At 38.5% G+C, this 24297-nt stretch overlaps 1 protein-coding gene across 3 annotated transcripts in view; it reads left to right on the top strand.

The window, feature by feature from the left end:
- The window catches only part of ABCC4 (ATP binding cassette subfamily C member 4 (PEL blood group)), a 140233-nt gene that overhangs the window by 91645 nt on the left and 24291 nt on the right, over positions 1–24297 (top strand). For all 3 annotated transcript variants that reach the window (XM_063392307.1, XM_063392306.1, XM_063392308.1), the window contains exons 21-28: positions 1503–1653; positions 2290–2409; positions 5757–5867; positions 7344–7444; positions 9521–9712; positions 13828–13983; positions 17931–18020; positions 18498–18670. In XM_063392307.1, the coding sequence (XP_063248377.1) occupies positions 1503–1653; positions 2290–2409; positions 5757–5867; positions 7344–7444; positions 9521–9712; positions 13828–13983; positions 17931–18020; positions 18498–18670 (1094 nt within the window). The remainder of the gene's footprint in view (positions 1–1502; positions 1654–2289; positions 2410–5756; positions 5868–7343; positions 7445–9520; positions 9713–13827; positions 13984–17930; positions 18021–18497; positions 18671–24297) is intronic.

Here is a 24297-nt window from a genome sequence, read left to right as displayed (position 1 = left end):
GACCTCTAAGTAGAGCTGACTCATGTAGTTGTCATGTGTAATGTGTGTGGGTTTGCCCTTTGGTCGGGTCAAATTAGGGTAAAGTCAGAGAAGCCTGGAGGAAAAAATAGCAAATTTAGGGGTAAAGGTTTCACTTGGTTGTGGCCTTAGTGCAGTTACCAGAAGTGCAGCAGGAAATGCAATGTTTCACAGACACTTCCACTGCAAGTATTTGAAAACCCAGGTAACTCTCTGGTACCTACCTTAGCTGATGTGTTGCTTATGTGTGCACTGAGTTGGAAAAGTTAAAGGGGTGGAAGATTTTTTTCTGGCACTGAGTGGTCACTAACACATTTTCGGAATGTAAAAATCAAGCAGCCACAAAGTATAGCTGGAATCCACTTCTGTGTTGTTGGGATGATGAACAAGGTGACTTCTGTACAGTCCATAAAATGAAAAATCTTCAGAAAGTGCTGTCATTTCTAAGGAATATGTTAATGAGAAAAATACAGGAATTTAATCGTGAGCTGGAATTTCAGTTGTCTGGTTTTGGTACTATATGGGTTTATTTTTGTATGGGTTGGGGTTTTTTTCCTCCTTTTTAAGGAACAAATGGGCACATCCTCATTGTAGTACAGCAGGACATTCATGCATGCACAGCTGGGTTCTGAAAGAAGTTTGTGTGCAGATGATGGTTTTGATTGTGTATTCAAACTGAAAGTTTGATGAAAGGTGTGAAGGGGTCTGAAGGAAATGGAGGATTTAATTCAGAAAGTTGAGCCAGGATCCTCTGTCATAAGCATTAGAATTTTCCTCATTATATCTAGTTTTCTAAGAATAAAGTCAGATTTACCTCACCTGTTACATTACACTGTAGTAAAGCTGGTGAAACAAGCCTTTTATGACACTTCTTGCAGTGTGTAACATTTTCTTCTTATGTGTAGCATTTCACACTGCCATCCTTTGAGAAGAGAAAGTCCACTTTCTCCTGTCCGGGGTTTTCTTTCTAAATGGGACAATGTTGTGTCGAGGAAAACATTGCAAGCCTGTGTTGAAAGTCTCTCTTCCAAGTGTCAGGTCTTTCAACTCAAGTTGAAAGCCAGTTTTTCACCAGTTTCTTCGTAGCAGGAATGAAAAACCTATCCTTTTTTCACCAAATAAACTAGGGTCCGTTTAAGGTTAGTTGTCCATTACATTGATCATTTATTACTTTATTACAGCAGTCACAAAATAGTCTACAAAGAAAGACACTAATTTTCAGCTTTGTAAAGACATATTTTAAACAACAAATTATGTGGAAGAAAACCATAAACTGCAAAAATAGTCAATTTAGGTATTACTGTAAATTTTCCAAGTTGCTTAAAAATAGATGTTGCTCATATGTTATACAATACATCTGCTCTTAAATGTGGTAGTTATGCTTAAATATTTAAGTGTTTCAATAGTGTTAAATAGTTTTATACTTGTTCTAAATTAAATTCTTCTGGCAAAGAGTTTTTTATTTTGTTTCTGTTGTGCTCCAGACTCTCCTACAGATTTGTGGTGTGGTGGCTGTGGCTGTGGCAGTGATTCCTTGGATACTCATCCCCTTAGTTCCACTATTTATTCTTTTCATTTTTCTTCGACGATATTTCTTAGAAACTTCAAGAGATATTAAACGTCTAGAATCCACAAGTATGTAGTTTGATGGGACCTAATGTTAGTTTGAGCCCTACTTATTATTATGTGAAATGCTAGTATTTTATAGACAGTCCATCAAAGATTTTTTTTTCTTTTGCTGTGCAAATAACTTCTTTATTGCCTTGGTTCTCAACTAGTGAATTACATGCTTAACTCTTGTTTTGCATAATGATAGACCTATGGTATGTCAGTTAACTATCTGTAAATAAAGCTAGTTAAGAACATGCTAAGCTGCTGGTCTTTGGGACCTTGCATGCATATACTAATGATATTTCTGACCTTATCTGACTCCTGTGCCTGACTTTAGCTTGACTATGATATGGAATATTAAGCATTATGAGTAACAAACATGGGTGCCTAATGTCATTAATAAAGCTCAAAGAATTTCTTCAGTGACAGCTATTGTTAAAAATGTAAGACATTTTTCTATAAATTAATCAGCCTGGCTGTCTGACTAATTCTAATTGAGTAAGAGGACATTAGTTAAAGATATTGCATATTTATTCTAAAAAGATGCAGTAGAGTAGCTTGTATGGTTAAATATAAAGTGGTAGGATTAAAGATTAGTGTGGTACAGAAAGAATTAAATGTTGTCCTTCAGCTATTGTTAACTCTCATTTCCCTTTGTAGCTCGAAGTCCAGTGTTCTCCCACTTGTCGTCATCCCTCCAGGGGCTTTGGACTATTCGGGCTTTGAAAGCAGAGGAAAGATTTCAAAAATTATTTGATGCACACCAAGACCTCCACTCAGGTTTGTGATGAATTGATGTGAAAAATCAAATACTTCGCACTGTAGGAGGGAAATATCTTATGCCCTCAGCGACATGTATATAATGTGCATTAAAATCAGTAGAGGCTGTGCATTTGTCTCTTTAGGGTAAAATTCCTGTATTAGAACAAAAACGTTATCTGTCTAGATTGAGAGAGTTTACTTCTGGCTGTAATATAATTCAGAATACCCATGCATATGTTTTAACAATGTATAAGATAAACATTTGAAAGTATGCCTGATGAGAATACCTAAAGAATAATTTTTTGACATTTTTCTGGATTTCGTCTTTAAGAAAAGGAAAGGGGAGGTTGGTAGGAGGGCAGAGAGAGATGTGGAAGAAACAAGCTAAACAAAGTAGTGTGCTAGGAATGGGCAGATATTATTAGTATAAATAATCTTGGAAAAGTTTCATAAAACTAACTTATTTTTTACTTTAAACAACTTTCAAGGCTTAAATCTAAAATATGGAATTAACATAATTGGAAGGTGTGAAGTATTGGTATTCTGCAGGCATAAGTAATATTATTAAGGTTAGCACTGTGATTCTTTGACTTGTGTTATTTAAATGTTCTCTATTACAACGTTGTTCAAGATACTGCAGAAAGCAAGTTTTCAGTTCTGTGTTTGTTAGGTAAGATGGTGAATTTCCTCTGTTGTAAGACATACAAGTATATTCAATGGCTGATTTGTAATTTATAGATTTACAAGGTTTCAGACACGACCAGTTGATCCTTTCTGAAGTACAGTTTATCACAGGTTGTAGCACTGTACACACTGACCATGTTGAGCCCAGTGACTTGTGACTGGTGTAGTGTATCTTCCACAGAGGCACCTCTAGCTTTCAATTTCCCATTTCTTAGTATTTTATAGTTGCTAGTTATCTGACCAAATCAACATTACAGTACCTGATAGCAAGGGAAGACAAAGTTGTGGTTTGGTTTAATATTAAAAGACATCTTTGGGCAATAAACTGTGAAGAGAAGTTTCACTATACAAAGAGGACCATGACATTTAAGAGAACTATTTTCCTATATTTTAGGGTCGGATCCAGGGAGCATAAAACCGCTTTCATTTTTCAGTCAGTTTTGTGCATCTCCCTAACAAAATGATCAATAATGCCCATTCTGGGCACATCATGAACCTGTTCTTGAGGTCAAGCTTCAGTGCTTATAGTCACGCTCTTCATCTTGGTGTCTTTCTGCCCAAGCCTTTGGGGTACACCAGCAGGCCTAAAGTGTATGTGGTTTTTGGTCTTCACAGGGGATATATACCTGGGCAGCAAAGGAGGACAGCACCACCTGGGCTGTACTAACAGTAGCATAGCCAGGGGAAGGAGGGAAGTGATCATCCCCCTCCACACTTGTTAGCCCCCACTGAGAGTACTGCATCCAGTTGTGGAACGCCAGGTCTGGGAGATGTTCTAACAAACTGGAGTGAGCTCCCTGGAGGGGCCACTGAGATAGTTAGGGTATTAACAGGAGATATTTCCTTGTGGGGAAAGTAGCTGGGCTTGTTCAGTTCACAGAACACAGAGGATTTAATAGCTACCTTCCAGTACCTGCAAGGATGTTGCCATAAATACAGTTTCCTCACCATGGCACACAGCGGTAGGAGCAACAACATGGGTATGAGTTGTAGCAAGAGATGTTTAACCTGAATTCAAGGAAAAACTATTTCACTGTGAGCACAGTCAAGCAGAGGGAAAGATTGCCCAGAGGTGCAGGCTTTATCTGTGTCAATTTTCAAGACTCGAACTGCATAAAGCATGGAGCAATGTGGTCTGACCTCTGATTAGACTGTGCTTGAGCAGGAGGCTGAACTTTAGATTTCCTGAGGTTGTTTTCACCCCGAATCGTTCTTTGATATTGATGTGAGCAAGCAGTAGCTGGTGTAAGAGAATACCTTTCATACCAGCTCACAAAGTTGTAGTCCTGGGTTTTTAAGTCTCCTAAAGAGTTTTAAATTCTCTCCTGCATTGCAGAAGGCTCTTGCAACCAGAGATGGTTTTGTTTAGCACTTTTGGCTGGAGTAGTATCTTCCTGTCTATTTAGGCCTGAGCCTAGGACTCAGGACACTTGCTTTGAACCACTTTGAGGGATGCCTAGGAATGGAGTATTAAATAAATTTTAGATTAAAAATATCTAAAAGGCACGCTGACATTTGACCAAACCCAAGTTTCCTTCCTGCCAGTGTCCCTCTCTATAAGCAAGCCCATGAGTCGTCAGACCACGATGAGTGTTTATTAGTTCTTGTGACTGACAGATTCCTTTTCTTTATGCACAGTGGCCCCTGTTGCACAGGGAGGTTGCAAAATGACCCATCTCAAGCTGGCAGTGTAATGCGCCTCTCTGGACAGTTAGGATCAATGGAGCAAGAGCTCCATAATCTGGCTATCCAAGATGATCAGGTTTAAAACCATACTTACCTCCTCTCTATATTACAAAAGGAAGAATTTTTAGTCTGAATTTTTTCCAGCACTGGGCTAAGGAGCATTGAACAGTTGAAACTGCAGTGTCCTTTAGCAAGGAGTAATGGCAAGCAAGGCAGAAGGGGTTGGAATGGTAACTTTCTGCCATGACTTGGCAGCAGCAACTCACAGTTCCTCTGAGTGCAGCCTAAGCAATAGATAATGCCACCCTTTATTAAGGCTACTTTGCTTCTGGTTTTGCCCCTGGATTCAAACACTTTGCCTTCTGTATTTGCAGTGTGTTTTTGTGCTGTGTCTTGTACTGTAGCATATCTACCTGGAATTTAGCACCAAATTGTCAACACCTGAGTGTGAGTACAGAGTGGAGATGTCTGCCTGTGAGCTTCCCTAAAAGTAAAAACGATCTGAATCATCTGAATAGCTTTGTATAGCTGCACTGGCTATATTCAGTAGCTCCTGCAGGAGCTTAACCAGCTGCAGCTCCCTTTTAAGGACTTGGCTCTGACAGTTGTGTTGTGATATGTTCTAGCTGTGTAGGCTGTATACTGTAGTCCAGCTACAGTAAATGCAGTTGTACTTTTGTGTTTTGTATAAAACTCTTGAGTCCACTGGAGTTGAGAAGAGGCTTCTGTTTTAAATAAGTGGACTATGCTTTGAGCCTTGACTGTTTTTCTTTCTCTTCCTATTGTGGTTGCTACTGGTCTGAAAACCAAATTAGATAATTTCAGCAAAACTGGTCAATATCCTGATCATCATCAGTCCATGCAGACATGCAGTTGAAGATGGCACTGTTGGGTTGACAACTTGTATTATTAACATGAATTGATTTAGTAATAATTACAAAGCTTACTTTTTATAATAATCCACTGGTTTTATGTCTTTGTAAAATACACTTTAGAGGCCTGGTTCCTCTTCTTGACAACCTCAAGGTGGTTTGCTGTGCGTCTGGATGCCATCTGTGCCGTTTTTGTTATAGTGGTTGCATTTGGTTCCCTGCTTCTCTCCAAGAGTAAGTACAGATGTTAGAAAAAGTTCACGCAGTAATTACCATGTATAGTAATGCCTAATTCTTTTTCATATGTTGCTGTTTCTAATTGTTTAAAGGCTGTAATTAAGTGAAACTTTTCTTTCTAGATCATGATCTCTTCCTTAGTCTAGGGCATTGGGGCTGTATCTGCTTTCCTGCAAACACTGGAGGCAGTTCAGACATCTTCCGGGTTGAGGCATACATCTGTCATCATCCCCGAGTGTGCAAACAAACATGCACTTCTGTAGTCTTCACTTCTGAGATACTGGCTTTCAGAGCAATAACAAGAAATAAATCTTCTTCTTTTTCCCTACCTTTGTCTTTCTCTTTTGGGCCTACAGGGCTTTGCTTTTCATACTGAAACACCCACGGAGCTGCCTCCTAACAACGTTTTTCCTTTCTGCACATGGCACAGTAGGTCAAAAGGCAGGCTGAAGTTCCTAGGGATACTCTTCTCATATCTTGGATCAGTGGGATAGGCCAGTTCCAGAAGGAAAATTGCCTCATAATAATACATTTTATATTCACTGTCACTCATGAACTGTCATTAGTGTATGCATCATCCAGGATGTAATTGGGTTAGATGTACTAGAATGAGATAGTAATCTAAAACATGAAGGAAGAAGTCATTATCTTGGACATGAAAATTGGTGCTAATTTGCTGGTTTTGTTTCTTGTCTTTTTTCTTTGGATGAGTTTTGTATGTGCGCGTGTATTTTAAAATTTGAACACTGTACTGCACAACTGCAAATTTTGAGTTAGGTTTGATGTTAGTAGAATGCAAAAAGACAAGTGAAAACAATGGTCCTGAATCTTTCCTTGCCTCTGGATAAAGAGTAGTTCTCTTGAAGTCAAGAGGACTATGATAGGATAAAGTTCAAATAAGTCAGAGGACAATCATGCTTAATATTGAGGCAGACAGAATACATTTCTTTTCTGAGAGTAGACCCACAGTACATAGTAAAGGCTTTTATAAACAGGGGAAGAAATATTCTGTCCTGTTACTTTATCTGATTGCTTATAAGAGTGCAAAGTTGATGTAAATGTTCGTAACTAATTTTGAAATAGTTTCACCAAATTTTTTGCTTAGGTTTAGGGTCTTATGTAATTTCTGCAGGAAAAAAGTGAAGAGTTAACTAATGCTCAGCCAGACAGGGGTGACCCTAACAATCTATGGAGGTATGGTCTTGAGACTGAACCTCAGTTTTTAGACAAACACCAGGCCAAGGATAATTTGGATTATCTTGTCAAAATGTTTCCAAAATATACCCCAAAAATCCAGCAAGTAGCTGTTGTGCCTAGAGCTGCTCATTGCACAGATAACAAGTAGCGCATAACCAAATAAAATTCTGGCTGTGACACATCCATCTTTTAAGTAACCTCATGCAAGAGAACATAACTGAGATTCTGTGTAATTACAATGTACCTATTTGAGTCTCATTTTCCTTTCTTCTGCAGCTCTGAATGCGGGGCAGGTTGGTTTGGCACTCTCCTATGCAATCACACTCATGGGAACATTCCAGTGGGGCGTTAGACAAAGTGCTGAAGTTGAAAACCTGGTAATGTTTATTTCTTCCTTTTCCCCTCTTGGTTCCTTTCATGCTTGTGACATCAAGCATTGAGGATGAGATTCTTCTCTTAATTAACTTAGGATATTAATACCTTAGCAAGCAATTGAGGCACCACTCTGCAGTCATAAAGAAAAAGAACTTCTTTTAGGTTATAATTTGTCTGACTGATTTTGAATGTTTGTTGAGATGAACTGTGTCCAGGGATTGTCCTCTATTCATAGTAAGGGAGGTTTTACAATCTCCCTTTACAGCAGAAGGGAGACTGTCTTGTTACAGTGTAGACAATTGCATTGCAACTTGCTAAAGTTGCAATAAATTAATCTCTTTCTATAAGGAATATTTTAAATTATATTTTTATATTTGATATTAATAATTTATTGTTATTTATGATTGCATTTTAAAATTTTATTTATATCTCTCTTGGCATTTTAGAGTCCTGTTATTCCATTGTAAAGGCTTATAACTTTTTAATTCATTCTAAGTTAACACAAATGAGAAAGTATTTGCTTATATTCAGCTGAGAAGGTTGTGTGTTTTCTAAAATATGTAATACAAAATGCCTTTGACCAAATCGCAGTATTTGCTAGCATGTTCTAATTTGCCTGTCTATTTTTGTAAAATAATACATAAGAAAAATAGCATGTAAAAAAAATGCTAAACATAAACTTGGTATTTTTTTGTTGTGTTGACAACTGAAGTTACTTGTAATTACAGTTTGCTGTACATAGTCTGGGAAATATGTGTAATCCTTTTGTACAAGTTAAAAAGCTATGCTTAATTAGTTAATAATAATAATAATGATAATAACAAAGTTTAGATTTTTTTTTTGCTACCGCATTGCTTTTTCAGGGTATTTTTCACACAGCAGTAAACCGGTGGTGACAGGTTTTCTGAGAAATGGGAAGAAAGCTTTCAGGTTCTTTCATACCACTGGGAACATTTTGGAAGCGTCTGTGGGAGTGTCACACGTACTGAGTTGCTTTCTTGGAGGCTGTGACTCAGAGATACTTTGAAAGAGAAAGGCCATTCACTAACCAGGCTTTGATGTGAAATGCTGATCATTTTATGGAACTATGATTAGCATCAACTTCTTTGATAGGTGGACCAAAAATCCCTTGCTATCAAAGGGTGACTACACCTAGGGGAGTAAAGAGTATTTCATCTCCATTCTGTTGCTAGCTGCTCAGTGGTGGTGCACCCTTGTTTTCAGTCCTGTGCAGTTTTGGGCAGCACAATACAAAATGAAGCTGTTGGAGAGTGTCCAAAGAGGGTCTTGGGGATGGTGAAGGATCTGGAGGGAAAACCTTATGAGGAGTGGCTGAGATCACTTGGGCTGTTCAGCTTAGATAAGAGGAGACTGAGGGGAGACCCCATTGCAATCACAACTTCCTCATGAGGGGAAGAGGAGGGGCAGACTGGTCTCTTCTCTGTGGTGACAGTGACAGGACTGAGGGAATGGCCTGAAGTTGTGTCAGGGGAGGTTTGGGTTGGGTACTAAACCCAGAGGGTGGCTGGGCACTGGAACAGGCTCCCCAAGGAAGTTGACCTGGCATCAAGTTTGCCAGTCTTGAAGAAGCACTTGGACAATGCTCTCAGGCACATGGTGTGATTTTTTTGGGATTGTCCTGTGCAGGGTGAGGAGTCAAACTCATTCGTGTGTCTGCCTGTAGTTCATTTGGGAGTTTCATTTCTAGCTTTGTCTTTCCAACACACACATCTTAGTCAAGACTGACAGACAACTCTCTTAAGCCTAATTTTCTTAAAACATATGGATGTATTTAGGTTTGTAATTAATTGTACTGATGAGAAATGCTTATGAATGGCTTGATGTATCATGAGAGATCTGGATCTGTAGTAGGATATGAGATGGATTCTTTCCACTTTTTTAGTTATATAAGGAAATGGCACCAAATACTCTTACCTGTGTTTAAAAGAAAATCCATGGAGTAATTTGCAATGAATCTCTATAGTAAAAACACACAGACATATTTATATGCATGCAGTATTTGCAGTGTATGCCACAGGGTGAAGTCCATGTATGTACGTCTTCTTTCCTCCCCTTAGATGATATCCGTAGAAAGAGTGATGGAGTACACAGAACTTGAAAAAGAAGCTCCTTGGGAGACCAACAAGCATCCACCACCAGAATGGCCCAACCAAGGAATGATAGCATTTGAGAACGTTAACTTCACTTACAGTCTAGACGGACCACTAGTTCTAAGACATTTGTCTGTTTTAATTAAACCAAAGGAAAAGGTATGTATACTGTCTTTGGCTATTCACAGAAGTTAAGCAAAGATCATGAGTTGACAAGAAGCTGCGTGCTAGAAATGCATTATAAAATACGTGGATGCTAGGGAAATAGTAACTTTTCTTTTAAAAAATAAGCTTTAGTTATATTTAATAACAAAAGTTATAGCCTATCTATTTCCTCTAAGTGTAGCATAAATTTGTCTGGGAACATGATATTTCAGTCTGTCAAAACAAAGAATTAAACATACCCGATGATTTTCTTAAAAAAATCTGAGGTTTTTCAGAAAATGGCAGACATTGAAAATACCAGCCATTGAAAATCCCATCCAAGCCCAAAATGTTTGTTCAAATCCAAAGCAAATGGAGCTGCATTAGGAAATTGGGGATTCAACAGAGGGAACATAACTGGAAATGAGTATGTCAACAGACAAGGGGAGCAAAACCAATAGAAAAAAGGAACATACATGCCCTTGCACTGAGCCCAAAATGCAAGATAGAAATACAAATCAGTTGCAGAACTTCAGAATTTGGGATTTTATTTCAGTTCCTTTTGGCTACCAATCCAATTAACTCTTGTCATTAATTAGATTGGTAGCCAAAAGAAGCACAGAAATAGAACTCTTCTTCCTCTGCAAATATAACTCTTCCTCCCCAATTTTGTCCCTATCCCTGTTGGAAAAGTGCTGCAGGGAAGGTCTCCCCCACAGACAAAGTTAAATTAGAGCCCTGAAGTGTTAATTTGTGCTTTGCTACATTTCAAATGCAGGTGTACTTTTTTGATTAGGAGGTCTTCCCTAGGAGGCTGGTTCAACTCTACAAAATCTTTGCCTTTGCCTCCTTTTTAACATGCTTTTCTGTTCAATTCCAAACCTGTTCATTTTCTCTAGTGGACCTGGTGATAGCATGCATGTTACAAAAATTCAACCAGACTTTGCTACACAGAGGTGATTTCCTGGAATTCGCTGTGAATGCATTAAAAATGGTCTCTTGAGAAGAAGAGCCGTGTGAGCCCTCTCCTTAGCTGTTACATGTCACTCCAGTATAGGCAAGAAGTTCTATATTTCTCAGTGAATAAAATTAAAAACGGAAGCTAGAGATACTAGCAATGCATGACTCAGTCCTTGGTGGGGGCAGGAGAGGGAGGGATGACTGGGGGTATTTATTTTTGCTGAGCAGTTATGTTGTGGTTTCATCATCCTGAATTTGCCCAGCTTGAAACTATTGCCAAGAACTTTGTGTTTTGCTTTCTATAATGTTTTGCACAGTAATGCAGCAAGCAAATCTCCCAAGTATCTCTCTACTTTATGTTGGTTTTAATTATGGAGAAGCATCTTCTTCAGAACCAGGTTTCCAGATCTGTTGGAGATTCTGCCCATACTGCTGTCATTGAGAGCTCTTACACCTGTTCAGACCCCTGACCTACAGAGACTTCTGGTGCCTGCAGTGCCACTGGCAACAGGAATTGAGTTTAACCTTCTGCTGTGCTTGCAGTTTTTCTTGTAGCCACCCCAGGGCCCAGTTTGGGAAGCTGTGGGTACAGCAAGAATGAAGGAGGTGATGGCTAACAAATCACTCATGGGTTAAGGTCTCTTTTGATCTGTTTTTCTTGGCATTCAGTATTTCCCTACAGTCAAAGCAGGCTAGGAAGGACCCTATGCTTGAAACATCTTGGCTAAAGTAGTGTGGTGGGACAGAGACAGACCAGGGAGACGCAAACTGCTGTGCCAGCAGCTGGCAGTGATTAACCTCCTCTGCTACTGTAGCTGCAGCAGGGGAAGGTTGGCATGTGTGGCACTGGGTTTTACACACCACTGTCTTTTTTTCAGGGAACTCATGAATGGTTATTGGTTAACATATTGTTAAATGCACCTTTTCCTGACAGCTCCTGGATCTGTGGGCTATATGAAGAAGTTAGGAAGGTGCACATGTAGATTTATGGCATGGCAGCTGTGCTCCCTCAATGTACCACGAAAGGGAGGCTGCCTGAGGGATAACAAAGACATGGGTACTTTCAGTGGAGTAGCTGACATGCTGTAAATCTCACGGTTTTTGTGCAGCTCTGCTGTGAAGTGCAAGTGACACTTGAGTAACGATGAGGCCAGCATAGCAGGTGTACTCCTGTGTGTGTGCACATGGCTTGTATCAGGCAGCACAGTCCTGGCTCTGTGAGTCCTGATAGGTGGCACTTCCATTTGCAGACTGGTGCTGTATTTGCACTGGCTGTGAGCGTGGGCCTCTGAAGAATAAAAAATATTAAAAAGATGGATAATGTGTACACTGAGAGCTGTTTCAAATTCCAGTCAATTGTCAGCAGCCTGTAGTCAATTGGACCAAAGATGCAAATAGATTCTTCTAAATGTTGAAGAGCATAGTCCTTTCATTTGATGCCAAACTGAAAGTGGGATTTTGACAATATGCAGAGCAGCTGCATTTTTATTTTAAGTATCAATGTATTTTTTGTATTTTTTTCTTTATATCCTCAATACAATACTTTGTATCTACAAATTGACATTTGCAGAGGAACAATTGAACTTTCGCTTTTACAGCTCTGGTTGTCTGTTTTCTCTATTCAGCATTTTCTTTCTGAGCTGTAGTTTATCTATTCAGAACTATTATTCCATTGTTTCACTGATATAATTTAGAGTACTAGACATTTTATCATTTATTGTAACAGATTTGCTTAAATTAGTCTGTTTAATAATAAGCACTGTAGAAATGTTAAGTAGTTTAATAGTACAATAATGAATGGTTGGATGAAATTGTTGAATCAGAATGTAGAAGTAGAAAATACCTTTTATATTATGCAGCATAAGCTGCTCCTTGGAGTGTACTTTTTTACTGTTGTGTATTTTTTGTCAAATGTGGACACTGCTGTTTTGTTTGAACTTAATGCCTCTGACTGAAAGTTTCTCCTTGCACTTTGATGCAGTTTCCTGTCCTGAATTTCATTTCAGCAGCCATTGCTGCATGCATGTGAGTCTCAGGCAGTGGGTAATTGCCCTCTGGTATCTGTACGTATACTCATGAAGGTTTTCATCTTTCTTCCTCCTTTCTGCACCCCAATCACTTTGCCCAGCCATATTATACATGTTTAATCCTCATAAATCCTTCCCCATCAAATCAATATCTCCAATCCATATTAATTTTGTCTTTGTCTGAACTTCTTCCTGTGTGCTGATTTTTTTTTTTTTGGAAATGTAGGGATTAGAACAGAATGCAGGAAACAGCAAATTCTGCCAGATCAGATCTCTGTGGAGGGTTACACCCATTATCTTCTGTGATACAGTTGGTTACCATACACTGTTTTTCTCTAAGAATCCTTTACCTGAATACAACATTAAAAAAAAAAAGGGAAGAATTAGGTAGGAATTTGTAGGTCTTAGCCCCGTGTCATTAAAGTTATCCATTCCATATTTTTTATTGTCTCTTTTCTCTGAAAGCTTTATTTTTTTTTTCCCACTGCATATGTCTTCCAGTTTTTCTTTGGGAACAAAGAGAACCCTGAATCTCTGTGATTTTATTATTTACTGTTTCTTCTGTTTGAAAAGGAATTTCAGCTTGATGTCATGGCATTGTAGTTTCAATACTTGTTGGAGATGTCTGAAGTATGGATACAGTTTATAATCATGCTACTTTAAAGTACTTCACCTTAACCATAACTAACCAAAATCAGTCTAAATTATTTAAATTGGGAATACATTGTTCCCAGAGTGCTTTATGGGAGTCTTTTTTGGGGTCGAGTAGATGCATGCCTGAAATGATTTGCCTAACATCACCCAGCAAACCAGGTTTGGTATAAAAATTAGTAGCCTTGAATCACATTACTGTATTCATTGAGCCACTTTATCTTGTTTACACAATAAGACACCACACATTAAGGGGAAATCGTTCACCTTTGAATATGATCCAAGAAATTGTCGTGTATACAAATGTCACCTGAATCCAAACTGATTTAAGGGGAGAGGATTTTTCCTCTTGGAAAAATGTTAATTACAAAGAAGTTTTATTTGGTGCATGTTCTACTGTAAATCCTGTGATGCTGTAAAAGTGTTGCTTGACATATTAATTTATCCTGAAAAGCTCACAGTTTAATTGTACAGGCTTGGCTTGCTCCGTAGGTTGGAATAGTGGGAAGAACTGGAGCTGGGAAGAGCTCTCTGATAGCAGCCCTCTTTCGCCTGGCGGAACCTGAAGGAAAGATTTGGATTGATAAGTACTTGACATCAGAGCTGGGACTCCACGACTTGCGGAAGAAAATTTCCATTATACCTCAAGTAAGAAAGAGACTTGGTTTGCCATGGATGTTTTGGATGTAATACCATAGTGTTTAAAGTGCTTTGCTGGGATATGTTCCCCCTGTATGCAGTAGACACAGGAACTGTAGCAAGGCGTTTCTCTTACTTGAGTAAGGTCTTGATTATTTTAAGATAAATAGAATCAATTCTGGGACTGGAGCATTTTTTTCCCTCGTTTTGTACCCTGCCTGTTCCTTTGGAATATCTGTGTGTTAGCTGTATGCTGTCCTCCCATAGTCTGAGGAAAAGCAGAGGAAATCTGATAAGTATACACCAATCTTCAGCAGTCCTCTGAGGTCTTTTGATCCTTTGGCAGCATTTCCTGCCTGATGCGTTGCCTGAAGCTACCTTAGTAAGAGACTTTAAAGGACCACTTTCACCTCTCTGGTCACCTCTGTACAGACTGACTGGTGTTAGATTTAGAAAAGAGCAAATGTGCCACCTAGAAGTGAGCTATCAGCTTTTGCATTATTTGGAGAAGGCTGGGCAGGAGAAGTCCAGGAGGACAGACTAAAGAGTAGATCATTATCACGCATAATAAATAAAACTTGATAAATTTTAGAAGTTGAATGCAAGAAAGGCCGCAATGCAGGAGAAGTCCAATAAGGCAGTGTTGGAAATAGCCTCATCTCTCATGCTGGAGTAGAAGAAAGGCTGTTCAAAGAAATACAGTAGGTCACAGGTCTTCTCTCTTAGAATCTTACTTTCATGAGACACTGTGTCAGAGAAGGGTTATGTATAATCTTAAAACTTAGAAGGCAAAGTCTGTGCATGTTACAGTTTCATGAGAGCTCTGGTCTCTTCTGTGGGAATTTGCTCTCCAGTGAAGATGGTGGAAGAGTGAAAAGCTCATATGCTGCAAATGTGAAGTCATATTTTGGAAAGCAGTTCCTCTGCACTGTTCTAGCAGGAAGAGTGAAGAGTAGACTGTAAACCAGAGGAATTTTTTTGCCATGTTTAGCATTACTTCTCAGACCTCTCTATTTTATAACAGAATCTGTATTTAGAGTTACTTCTGATTGTGTGCTAGTCTCTTGGCAGGGTGGCAGTCAGAGTGTATTACTTTCTTTAAGTTGAGAATCTAATACAAATCTTAATGAGGCATTTTTTTCTCAAAGAACAGGAGTCAAAAAGAAACAGGCATGCTATTGAAAAAACATAAATTAAAAAATAGGTACTTCCCCAGCAATTGGATTGTTGCCTAATGCAGGAAGCTTTTTGTTTCTTCATGCTGTAGGTTTTGTTATTGCAGTACTCACTGGAACTAGTCATCTTTTGTATGTAAAGAGAACTTATATGGATTTGAATTCAGTTTATTTGTTTGTGTGTAGCATTCCTTTCTCATGAAAGCAGATGATCATCAGTTCATTCAAGGTCTACAGCTTTTTGAAAGCCTTTGCCTATAGCTATTGTGGGTGATTTTTACATTTTGAAGAATTCAGCCCAGTTGAACAAAATAGGATTATGAGACAGGAAAACTGCAGGTCAAATACAGTTTCTACATGTTGAATGATACAGATGCTCCAGGTTCACTGCATTTAGTTACACATGTGAGGTTTTTTCATACACAGGTCTGTTGACATAGTTTTAAAACTGTTTTAATGCAGTGGAACTCCGATTTTTGTCAAGTTTATATCAGGTTTGCATCATAGTCCCAGAAGTTTTGAGTCTGCAAAGGCTAGCAGGTAGCTTTTTTTTTTTAATGTAAGGGAAGACTATCTCTACTAAAAATATGCAAAACTATCAAGTGGTGGTATGAAGAAGAGGAGGAAGGAGAGTTTGGAATCAGGTTTCTGCCATGGTGAACTGTATGATAAGCATTGTCTTGTACTGTGTTAATAGTAGTGTCAATAATAGGAATAGCAATGTAACATCAGGCTGTTATTTTACAGCAAATATCTTCATAATTATGTGGGTAGCTGAAAAACCAGAGAGAGAGATGCTTATTAGAATTGCAACATAAAACATGCTAAACAGAACCATTCCTAGAGAGTGATGAGGCAAGACTGAAGTTTCCTTGTGTGTTAGTTTAAATACCTACCTGGAGAAATAAAAATGTGCTTAGCTTCTAATTGCTTGCTTGGATGGAGCTGTGTAAAGGGTGTGTTTGTAAATCTTTTCTATGCAAATCTTGTCTGCCTCTCTGACTGCGAGCATTTTTACAACAATTATTTACAGGTTAGTCTTATTGCTTTCCTCTCATAAACCAGACTGTTTAAAAAATAATCTGTGTCAGAAATGGTAATTAAAAAATATCCTTATCTTCTGTTGCAGTGCATGTCTGTTGTTAGGACTTTTATAATAGTTATGAACACTTTATAGGTTCAGCCTCTTCTTCTGCCAACTTATAAAAATGGATTGAAAAGGAAAATAAATGCAACAATACCTTCAAAATACGCCAAATGGTGTACTAAATAGGTATTACTAAACAAATTAGTTTCTAGGTGTTTTTGAAGAAAACTGTTTTTTGGCCTCGAAATATTTTGTGTTAAACCCTTTTGCTCATTCAACAGGTTTTTAGTGATATTGCTATTGCAGCAGATACTTTCAAATAATTGGCATGTTACATCAAGAAGTATCTTTTTTCATATTGCTTATGGCATGTTCAGTTTGTTTTAATTCTTTTGTAGTACTCTGATGGTTTAGAAATTAAAAGACAATAAAAGGGTTAAGATCTGAATTCTCTTCTGGTTTGCTGCAGCCCTTTGGAGCTGGGCATCGCTAGAGTTAGACGGGGAGAAAGTCAAGACAAGTTAATCTCAGAGTAAGCTGAAGTTACCCAGTGTAAGTTAGATTTTATTTCCTAGGGGAGAAAGGAAAAAAAAAAAGAACACATTTTGCCTAAAATTTGCCCAGTTTAAAGAAGACTGACAACATGATGAATGGTCTCCATTTATGGTTAGCACTGTTACAGCTTTTGACTTGTTTTTGTCTTTATGTGTGGTATTAAGATGAGTTTAGCCCTTAAGTCGTGTCAGTGCATGACTCTCAGGTCTGGCAACTCATATTACTGAGTACTGATCTGTTGCTTAAGGAGAAGGGTTGCTTTTCTGAACCAAAAGTCCTTCTTCCCACTTTTTAAGTGCTACATGTTTCAATGTGATTTGATTTGTGCCAGTTTGATTAATTATCTGTTACTACTCTGACTGGGAACTGAAGTAGAACAAAACTTGCTTCGACCACAGGTAAAGCCACATTGGTACCTGAATGGGAGAAGGTACTGATTTGACTCCCTGGTGTATTTTGAGTGAGAGCTTTGCCCAGCAGTTCTAAGCTCCGGTTCTAAGTAAGTTTGCTTTGGTGCTGTGGCAGTATAGATAAACTTCAGTGTGTTTCGGTTTTAAATGGTGAAAGCTGTTCCTGCTTAGCCCTGATGGTAAAATGGAAGGGCTTTCATGGTATGAAATGAAAAAACCCAAACCCACAGCCAAACACAGAAGGAAAACCAGAAAGGCATTGTGAACTCTTTGATTCCTTTCTGGTTTATGTACTTCAAAAACAGGTTTTCAAAACTGCCCAAAAGTAATTTAGGAGTGTGAGCTCATTGACAGTGCTAGTTGTTGGTTTTCATTAACAATACCAGAGGAGAGCAACGATTTCATGTAAGTATATATATAGCTTGTGGCATCAGAACAGTGGCATGTAAATGCCCATCTAAGTACAAACATAACTGTGTAGAGCAATTTGCAAACAGACCTGTCCTGTTTGGTAAATTATCTTCATACAGAGTAGCTGAACACTTGCCTCCCCCCCAACATCCCCCTTAAGCATGCAGTTGTAATATACACCTTTGCATTTCAAAAATCATAGCTTGTTGGATATTTCTGTGCTATTGTTGATACAGGTTACCTGTGATTATCATTAAATTACCTACTGCATTATAAAACCTGTATTTATAATGGAATGCTGATTTTACTGGGTTTCAGGAGCCTGTTTTATTCACTGGAACTATGAGGAAAAACTTAGATCCTTTCAATGAATACACCGATGAAGAGCTGTGGAACGCCTTGGAAGAGGTGAATTACTAAATCTAATAATGTACATCTGGTATTTAAAATTCACATACCAATAACATTACAGTGCTTGTGTGTGTTAGGTTTTAGATGTTTTCATCAGGTTTGATAAAGGTGTAATTGTTGATGGAAAAAGGTAGACTATCATATGTGCATTTGTGTATGTGTGTGTGCATCTGTGTGGAGATGTGTATAATGTTATATAAGTCTTTTATTAAAAAATTATCCTTTGGGATGATGCCTTGGTTATATTTTGATTCCTATCTTGGTTTTAATGAACATTAATAGATTCTTAACAATGTGCTTTAATGTTTTTAGAATTCTAATAACTGACACACTCTGTAATCCAACTTGGCACTTACTCATTTTGTGTCAGAATATAAAAGGCAAACCTTGCATACTTATTGTTGTGTCATCAGACACACAATAGCTGATTTAAAAGAGAGTTACTCATCCTACAATATGTTGACATGTCAACAGGTGCAACTGAAGGAGGTTGTGGAAGATCTACCCAACAAAATGGAGACACAGCTGGCAGAATCTGGATCTAATTTTAGTGTTGGTCAGAGACAGCTGGTGTGTCTTGCCAGAGCAGTTCTAAAAAAAAATCGTATTCTTATCATTGATGAAGCAACAGCAAATGTGGACCCAAGGTAAAAACAAAATCTGTCATACTAAAATGAGCTTGTTTCTCTTCTAATACGTTCATCCCTTCTGTAGAGATGAACTTAAATGCATTATATTTAATGCGGTTTATATTGCTGTTTTATGTTTTTGATGATACCATCATTTTTGTCTATTCAAAATGGGACGATTGAGCTTTGGCTATGGGGCAGATGATATAAACTAAGCACTCAAAAGATCCCTAATTTCAGTGCGTTCCATAGGGTAGGGAAATTAATATTCAAAGTTTATTTGTCCTGCAGCCATAGATTAGAAGACAAGAATGTTCTTGAAAATGCATCTCTGTAACATCAGAATAGCCATGAAACAAGTTGAGTTCTGTTGACTTATGGGAAGAAATGTTTGTTGGAAATAAATAAATACAAAAGATTTAATTCATCTCACTCCCAAAACTCCCTAAAACTAGAAAGGTGAGAAATGGCTGTAAGCAAAACCAGATACTTCTGTTTATGAGATGTTGTCCTTTCAGATGGCTCAGATGCTGGTGTGTAAGTTCGAGGTAAAGTAGGGGCAGGGGTAGAAGGTTAGCTATCCTAAACACCACAGGAATTGCAGAACAGATTTGGAGATGTTTAAGCCTACAGGGTGGACTCACTTATTCGTTATTCAATCTTGTATAACTCAGGCCAGCAGAACTTTCCTGAATTCTTTTCTGTTTGAACTAGAGTATGCTTCTAGAAGAACATCCAACCTCAATAACAAAAAGAAATTCAATGACAATCCTTGTTAAATTGTTCCAATAGCTAAGTACCCCCACTGTTAATTTTTGAAACATTTGAAGCACTGGTGGAAATATTTTGGAAACAATACTGCAAACGTACTGCATCAATTAGTCTGAGCTGAATATATAGTTCCAACAAACTATGGCTTGAGGGAGAACTCAAAATCCAAAGAGGACAATAACACAGCAAGTCCCTCAAACAGATGCATTAAGGATTTTGTATGTCATCTGGGCGTGACTCATTTTTCTAACATCTTCTTGGGGAAGAAGTGGTGCCACTGGGGTAGCTTTACAGTTCAGCTGACAGTATATTTCTAAAACCTTTAGAGAAGTGCATTCCCTTCCCAGAGGTTCTCTTTTTTCTTTTTTTTTTTTTTTTCTTTTTTTTTTTTCCTTTTTTTACTCTTGGTTTATTTTTGGCTGAACTCTGGTAGATTAACTATGATTAATCATAGATGTGGAAATTTAATACCATCTTACTCATCCTCCCTATTTTGGCATCTCACATGCGTGTTCTCAACTTGCACTATCCATTTAATTGATCTTGATTAATGTCTGCTGCAATATATATTATAATAAGGTAAATGTTTGTTTGTATCAACTCTAGGCATAACAATACAAATAATAACTTGGAACTTCTTTGAATTCAGTTTGCATTACAGTCATTATTACCTTTTCCTTAATGTGTTGGTATAACTAGAGCCAAGTATTTTTTAGCTGTGCAATCTGATAGGATGATCATCAGGAAATGCTGATGTGGGTTGCTTAACTGAGCAGTTAGGGAGGCATTTTTGGCATGTAAGGAAAACCTCCTCCTTTTCTGATGCACAACCCCCATACCTGGCACCCTTGTCTCTCACCTGGCAGCAAGCACACATCATATCGAGCACCTGAGATGGGAGACCATGGCAAACTGCTGCTGTCTCTGGAGATAGTTTTCTTTTTGTTTGTTTCTCTGGCTCTTGATCTCTCTCTCTCTCAGCAGCCTCAATTGCTGCTGCCACCGTGTCCCTTCTGCAGTTTAACCTGGAAGCAAGTGTGAGAAGGCAAGGGCTAAGCGTGGCAGGAAGAGAAGGAAGGGTGAGGTGACATGAGGCAGTGGATGCAGTGTGAGAGATGGGCACTGTACCTTCCCCAGGGGACTGGAGGGGGGACTCTCCATCATATTTCAGTTCAGCTAGGCCGTTCTTATCTGCTACTGGGGGTGAAGGGAAGGAATTTGAAGTTTATCCTCTTCCCTCCTTCTCATATGTTCTGGCTCCCATATGTCCCCTTATTTTCCCCCTTGCTCCTCACAAATGCCACCTGCACTCTGAGTGCTTTTGTGGGGGGGGAAGGTGGAGCTTGCCATAAAGAAGATTGCCCTAAGTCAGACTACCTGCACGATTTATGTGATAGCTGACAGATCTTTGATTTGATTTTATATTCTTGGTGCTTTCTCACCCTGAAGAATAGAGTCTGGTTTTAAAGCAGTTGAAGTGTTGTGGAAAGTTGTGTGAAATCTGGAGCAGAAGAGCTGAAAATCTTCATGTAGTTGTTTTGGTGATACACAGAAACAAAATCATTAGTACCTGAGACGTTTAAAAATACTGAATTTGTTTTAATTGTGTTAACTCATATTTTTGCTTTTAGAGAACAAAACTTTTGGCGAGCAAACCACTGCCACCTTTTTACATTGGTTGTTCATTGAATCTGGCAAAAACAGCCATTGCACATAGTTCAGTTCTTTAGCCATCTTAACCTTGTAAAGTTTAACCTTTTATTACATCTAACAGCTATCTGTAGCTCTTTCTGTTTTGTAGAAATTATCTAAGCCTCTCAGGAATTGTGTAGTGCGAGATATGCTTTTAGGACAATCCCAGAGGACATTAGACAGAAGATAATGACTTACCCGGTTTTCTTTTCAGCAGCTTGGTTGCTTCTCATTCAGGTCATAGTTATTCTTCCTCTTTAGATAGTTTTCTTTTTACACAGTCAACTAATTCAGGTTACACTAGATCTTGGGTTGCTGGGAAACTTGTTAGATCCTCAACCTGTGGTGCCTGTAGGACAGCTATACCACCATTTTGTACTTTCTTATTGTATTTTTCCTTCCAGGAGGGAGTATTGTGGTTCCCATATTTATATAAACAGATTAGGATTGAGTTTTTGTCATCCAACAGCCCTGGTTTTGGTATTCAGGTTGCATCTTTGGTTTTTAATGTGCCTGAAAGATGATGGGCTTTGATCTACTGAAGTGGGTGATGAAATCACTTGGCACTTGCCTAGACACTTTCTCAGTGTGGATATGCACCACTAAGAGTCCATTTGTGCCCTAATAAAGGGACAGAAATGATGCTTCCTTTGGTACTTTTCTAGCTCTAACTGGTATGTGATACAGCCTCTACACTCTGTCAGCACATAATTCTGTATACAGATTCTTTTCTTGTTCTTCTTAGATTTTCTTGCTTTCCCATCTTCCTCCTGAGATTCTCCAGGAGGCTGATTATGGTGCTTCTGCCTGCTGTTCCAAAAACTATGCTCTGAGATCTACCACGAACCTTGGAGAGGATCTAGCCAAGTGTCAGTCAGCGGACACGACTGCCTGAGATCTTGCACTGTGATATTTGAAGATGGAGATGTTAAGTCTGTTCCTGATTACTCTGTACTCTCATTTTAGAACATTTGTCACGCCCACAATATGGACAGCAGTTTCTTGTTAGTGATAAGCTTGTGTTCAAGAAATACCTGTTTAAGATAATAGTTTGATAGTATCTCTCTAAGAATGAGAGGTTTTTTCCTTGTAAATGTAGAAAGAGGTAGTGCTATAAAGAAGATGTAATTAAAGAAGATACAATAAATGAATGCAGAGGACAAGGATGTTCAAGACTGAGGCATTCCCAAAAATCAGGAGTAACTTGAGTTACAAATAGTTGAGTCTTTTATAAAGTTACTGTCAAGGTTCCTGAGCCAGCTATGATTCTCAAGTTCTTTAGTAGCTTTGGCGAAAACTTCACCTTGGGCTTGACTGTAAGGACAGAAAAAGGCTTTCTTTACACAGTTCTAGGGAGTATTGAATATTGAATATTTTGTTTCTGTTTTGCTATTTCAGCCATTGCAGAGAACACATCCTGCTGTCTCTATAAGGCTCTCCCATAGTGAGTGTTTTCATGGATGCCTCTGTTTTATTTTTTTCCTTTTGGAAATAAAATTAGTCAGGTTATTGAGGCATTGCTGAGAAGAGAGAAAAAATATATACATGCATTAACACTGGGGTGAAAGGACTGGTATTGCTGTGATGTGAACATGATGAACAACTTCCTTTTCTTAAGGTGATAACGCAGAACTAAAGAGCCTGGCCCTGTCCTGACTTCTCCTCCTGTCTCTGTCCTTGATTGCTTACTGGCCTTTGTTCAAAAGGAGTTGAGGAACACCTGCTTCCCACTTTGTTTTAGAGCTTCTTCTAGGAAATAGGAGCAGAAGGACCAAGCCTCTCAGACTGTGGTCCAGAACCCAGTTCTCTTAAGCTTGACAGAACTTCAATGTTTCTGTCCCCAGATGAAGGTAATAGTTAGACTGCGTGGAATTCTGACTTAACTGTTTGTGTCTTCCTTCTCTCTGATGATTCTCCTGTCATCAGCAAGGATCTGTCTTCTCCTTTGTCATGCTGATTGCTTCAACTTAGCTTGTAACAGAAGCTAGGTTTGTCCTTCAGAGCGTGAGCTGTACTTTCTACTGTGGAAACTTAGTAGTTACTTCATTTCTCTAAGTCATCCTGTTCCTCCAAAGTTGTCTGTCCACTTTTTATTGCTGGTGCTTCCTGGCATGATGGTATCAGAACAATTCTCTTTGCATAATTCATGAAATGATACCAGATATTCATCATGTGCAGACAGATTCAGTGTGGAGTACTACTTCTGTCTAAAAAACTACTACTTAATCAGATGAAGATATGTTTTATGAATCTTTGATGTATTTTATTTTCCCATTATTTTTAAAAATTTGAAGAATTAAGGCTTTGCAAGCAACTGATTACAGCCAATGTGTCTGCCTAAATATTCTAGTTTATTCAGATATCTCTTTTGTCTTTTTTTAACCTAATATGCAGCATTTTATTATTCTCCAGTCATCATATATATAAAAGAACAAATTCATGTTTTAATAGAAATCCTGGAAATGAGGCCCATGCTTTCAAGTGCCAGACTTCTAGGCTGGAGTAACTAACACCAGTATATTTTGAGTTCTTCGTGTCATCCTGTCTTGGATGAAAATTTTAGTTTCTGTTCCTTTTTCTCCGTTGTTGCCATTTGTCTGTTGGGGTTATTTTGAAGGCTGGTGAGCAATATGTGAGTATTCACAAGGCCTGGCTGGTGGGACCCAAGGCTGCCTGTGCAGTGGGCTGTCAGATGCCTCTAGAGGGCATTCATCACCGGATGGCTGCCTGATCCAGGTTCTTGGATTCACCTTCCAGCCATGCCCCTTCCCTTTCACTGGCTTAAGAGAGGACTGTAGAGATCTCCACAGAAAAGCCTGACTTGTGTCCTCTAAGTTAGGTGGTGTCGATGCTTCTCTTGTACAGTTAGTGACTCAATAATCTCCAATTCTGTGACTGTTGCCCATCTTTTGCTTTAATGCTTGTTTAAATGGCTAAAGAACATTCTAGTGTCTTAACTACCTATCAGTATAATTTTATTTCTTTTTCACAGTTCTCAGCTTCATTTGTGACAGTTTTTGCTTCAGCCCTGTGCTTCGGTGTCTGTGCTCTAGCTTAATTTTCATTCTTTTCAAGTCTTGTGTTTCCCTCTGCTGTCCTTTTCTTAGGTGGTTAATTCATACAGTAGGCTCACTCTTAACTTGAAATCTTTCCTTGGGCTGTGCATTCCAGTTAATGCTTTT

This window comes from Prinia subflava, chromosome 3 (assembly GCF_021018805.1).
Source record: "Prinia subflava isolate CZ2003 ecotype Zambia chromosome 3, Cam_Psub_1.2, whole genome shotgun sequence".
NCBI lineage: Eukaryota > Metazoa > Chordata > Aves > Passeriformes > Cisticolidae > Prinia > Prinia subflava.
This window is presented reverse-complemented; position numbering and strand designations above follow the sequence as displayed.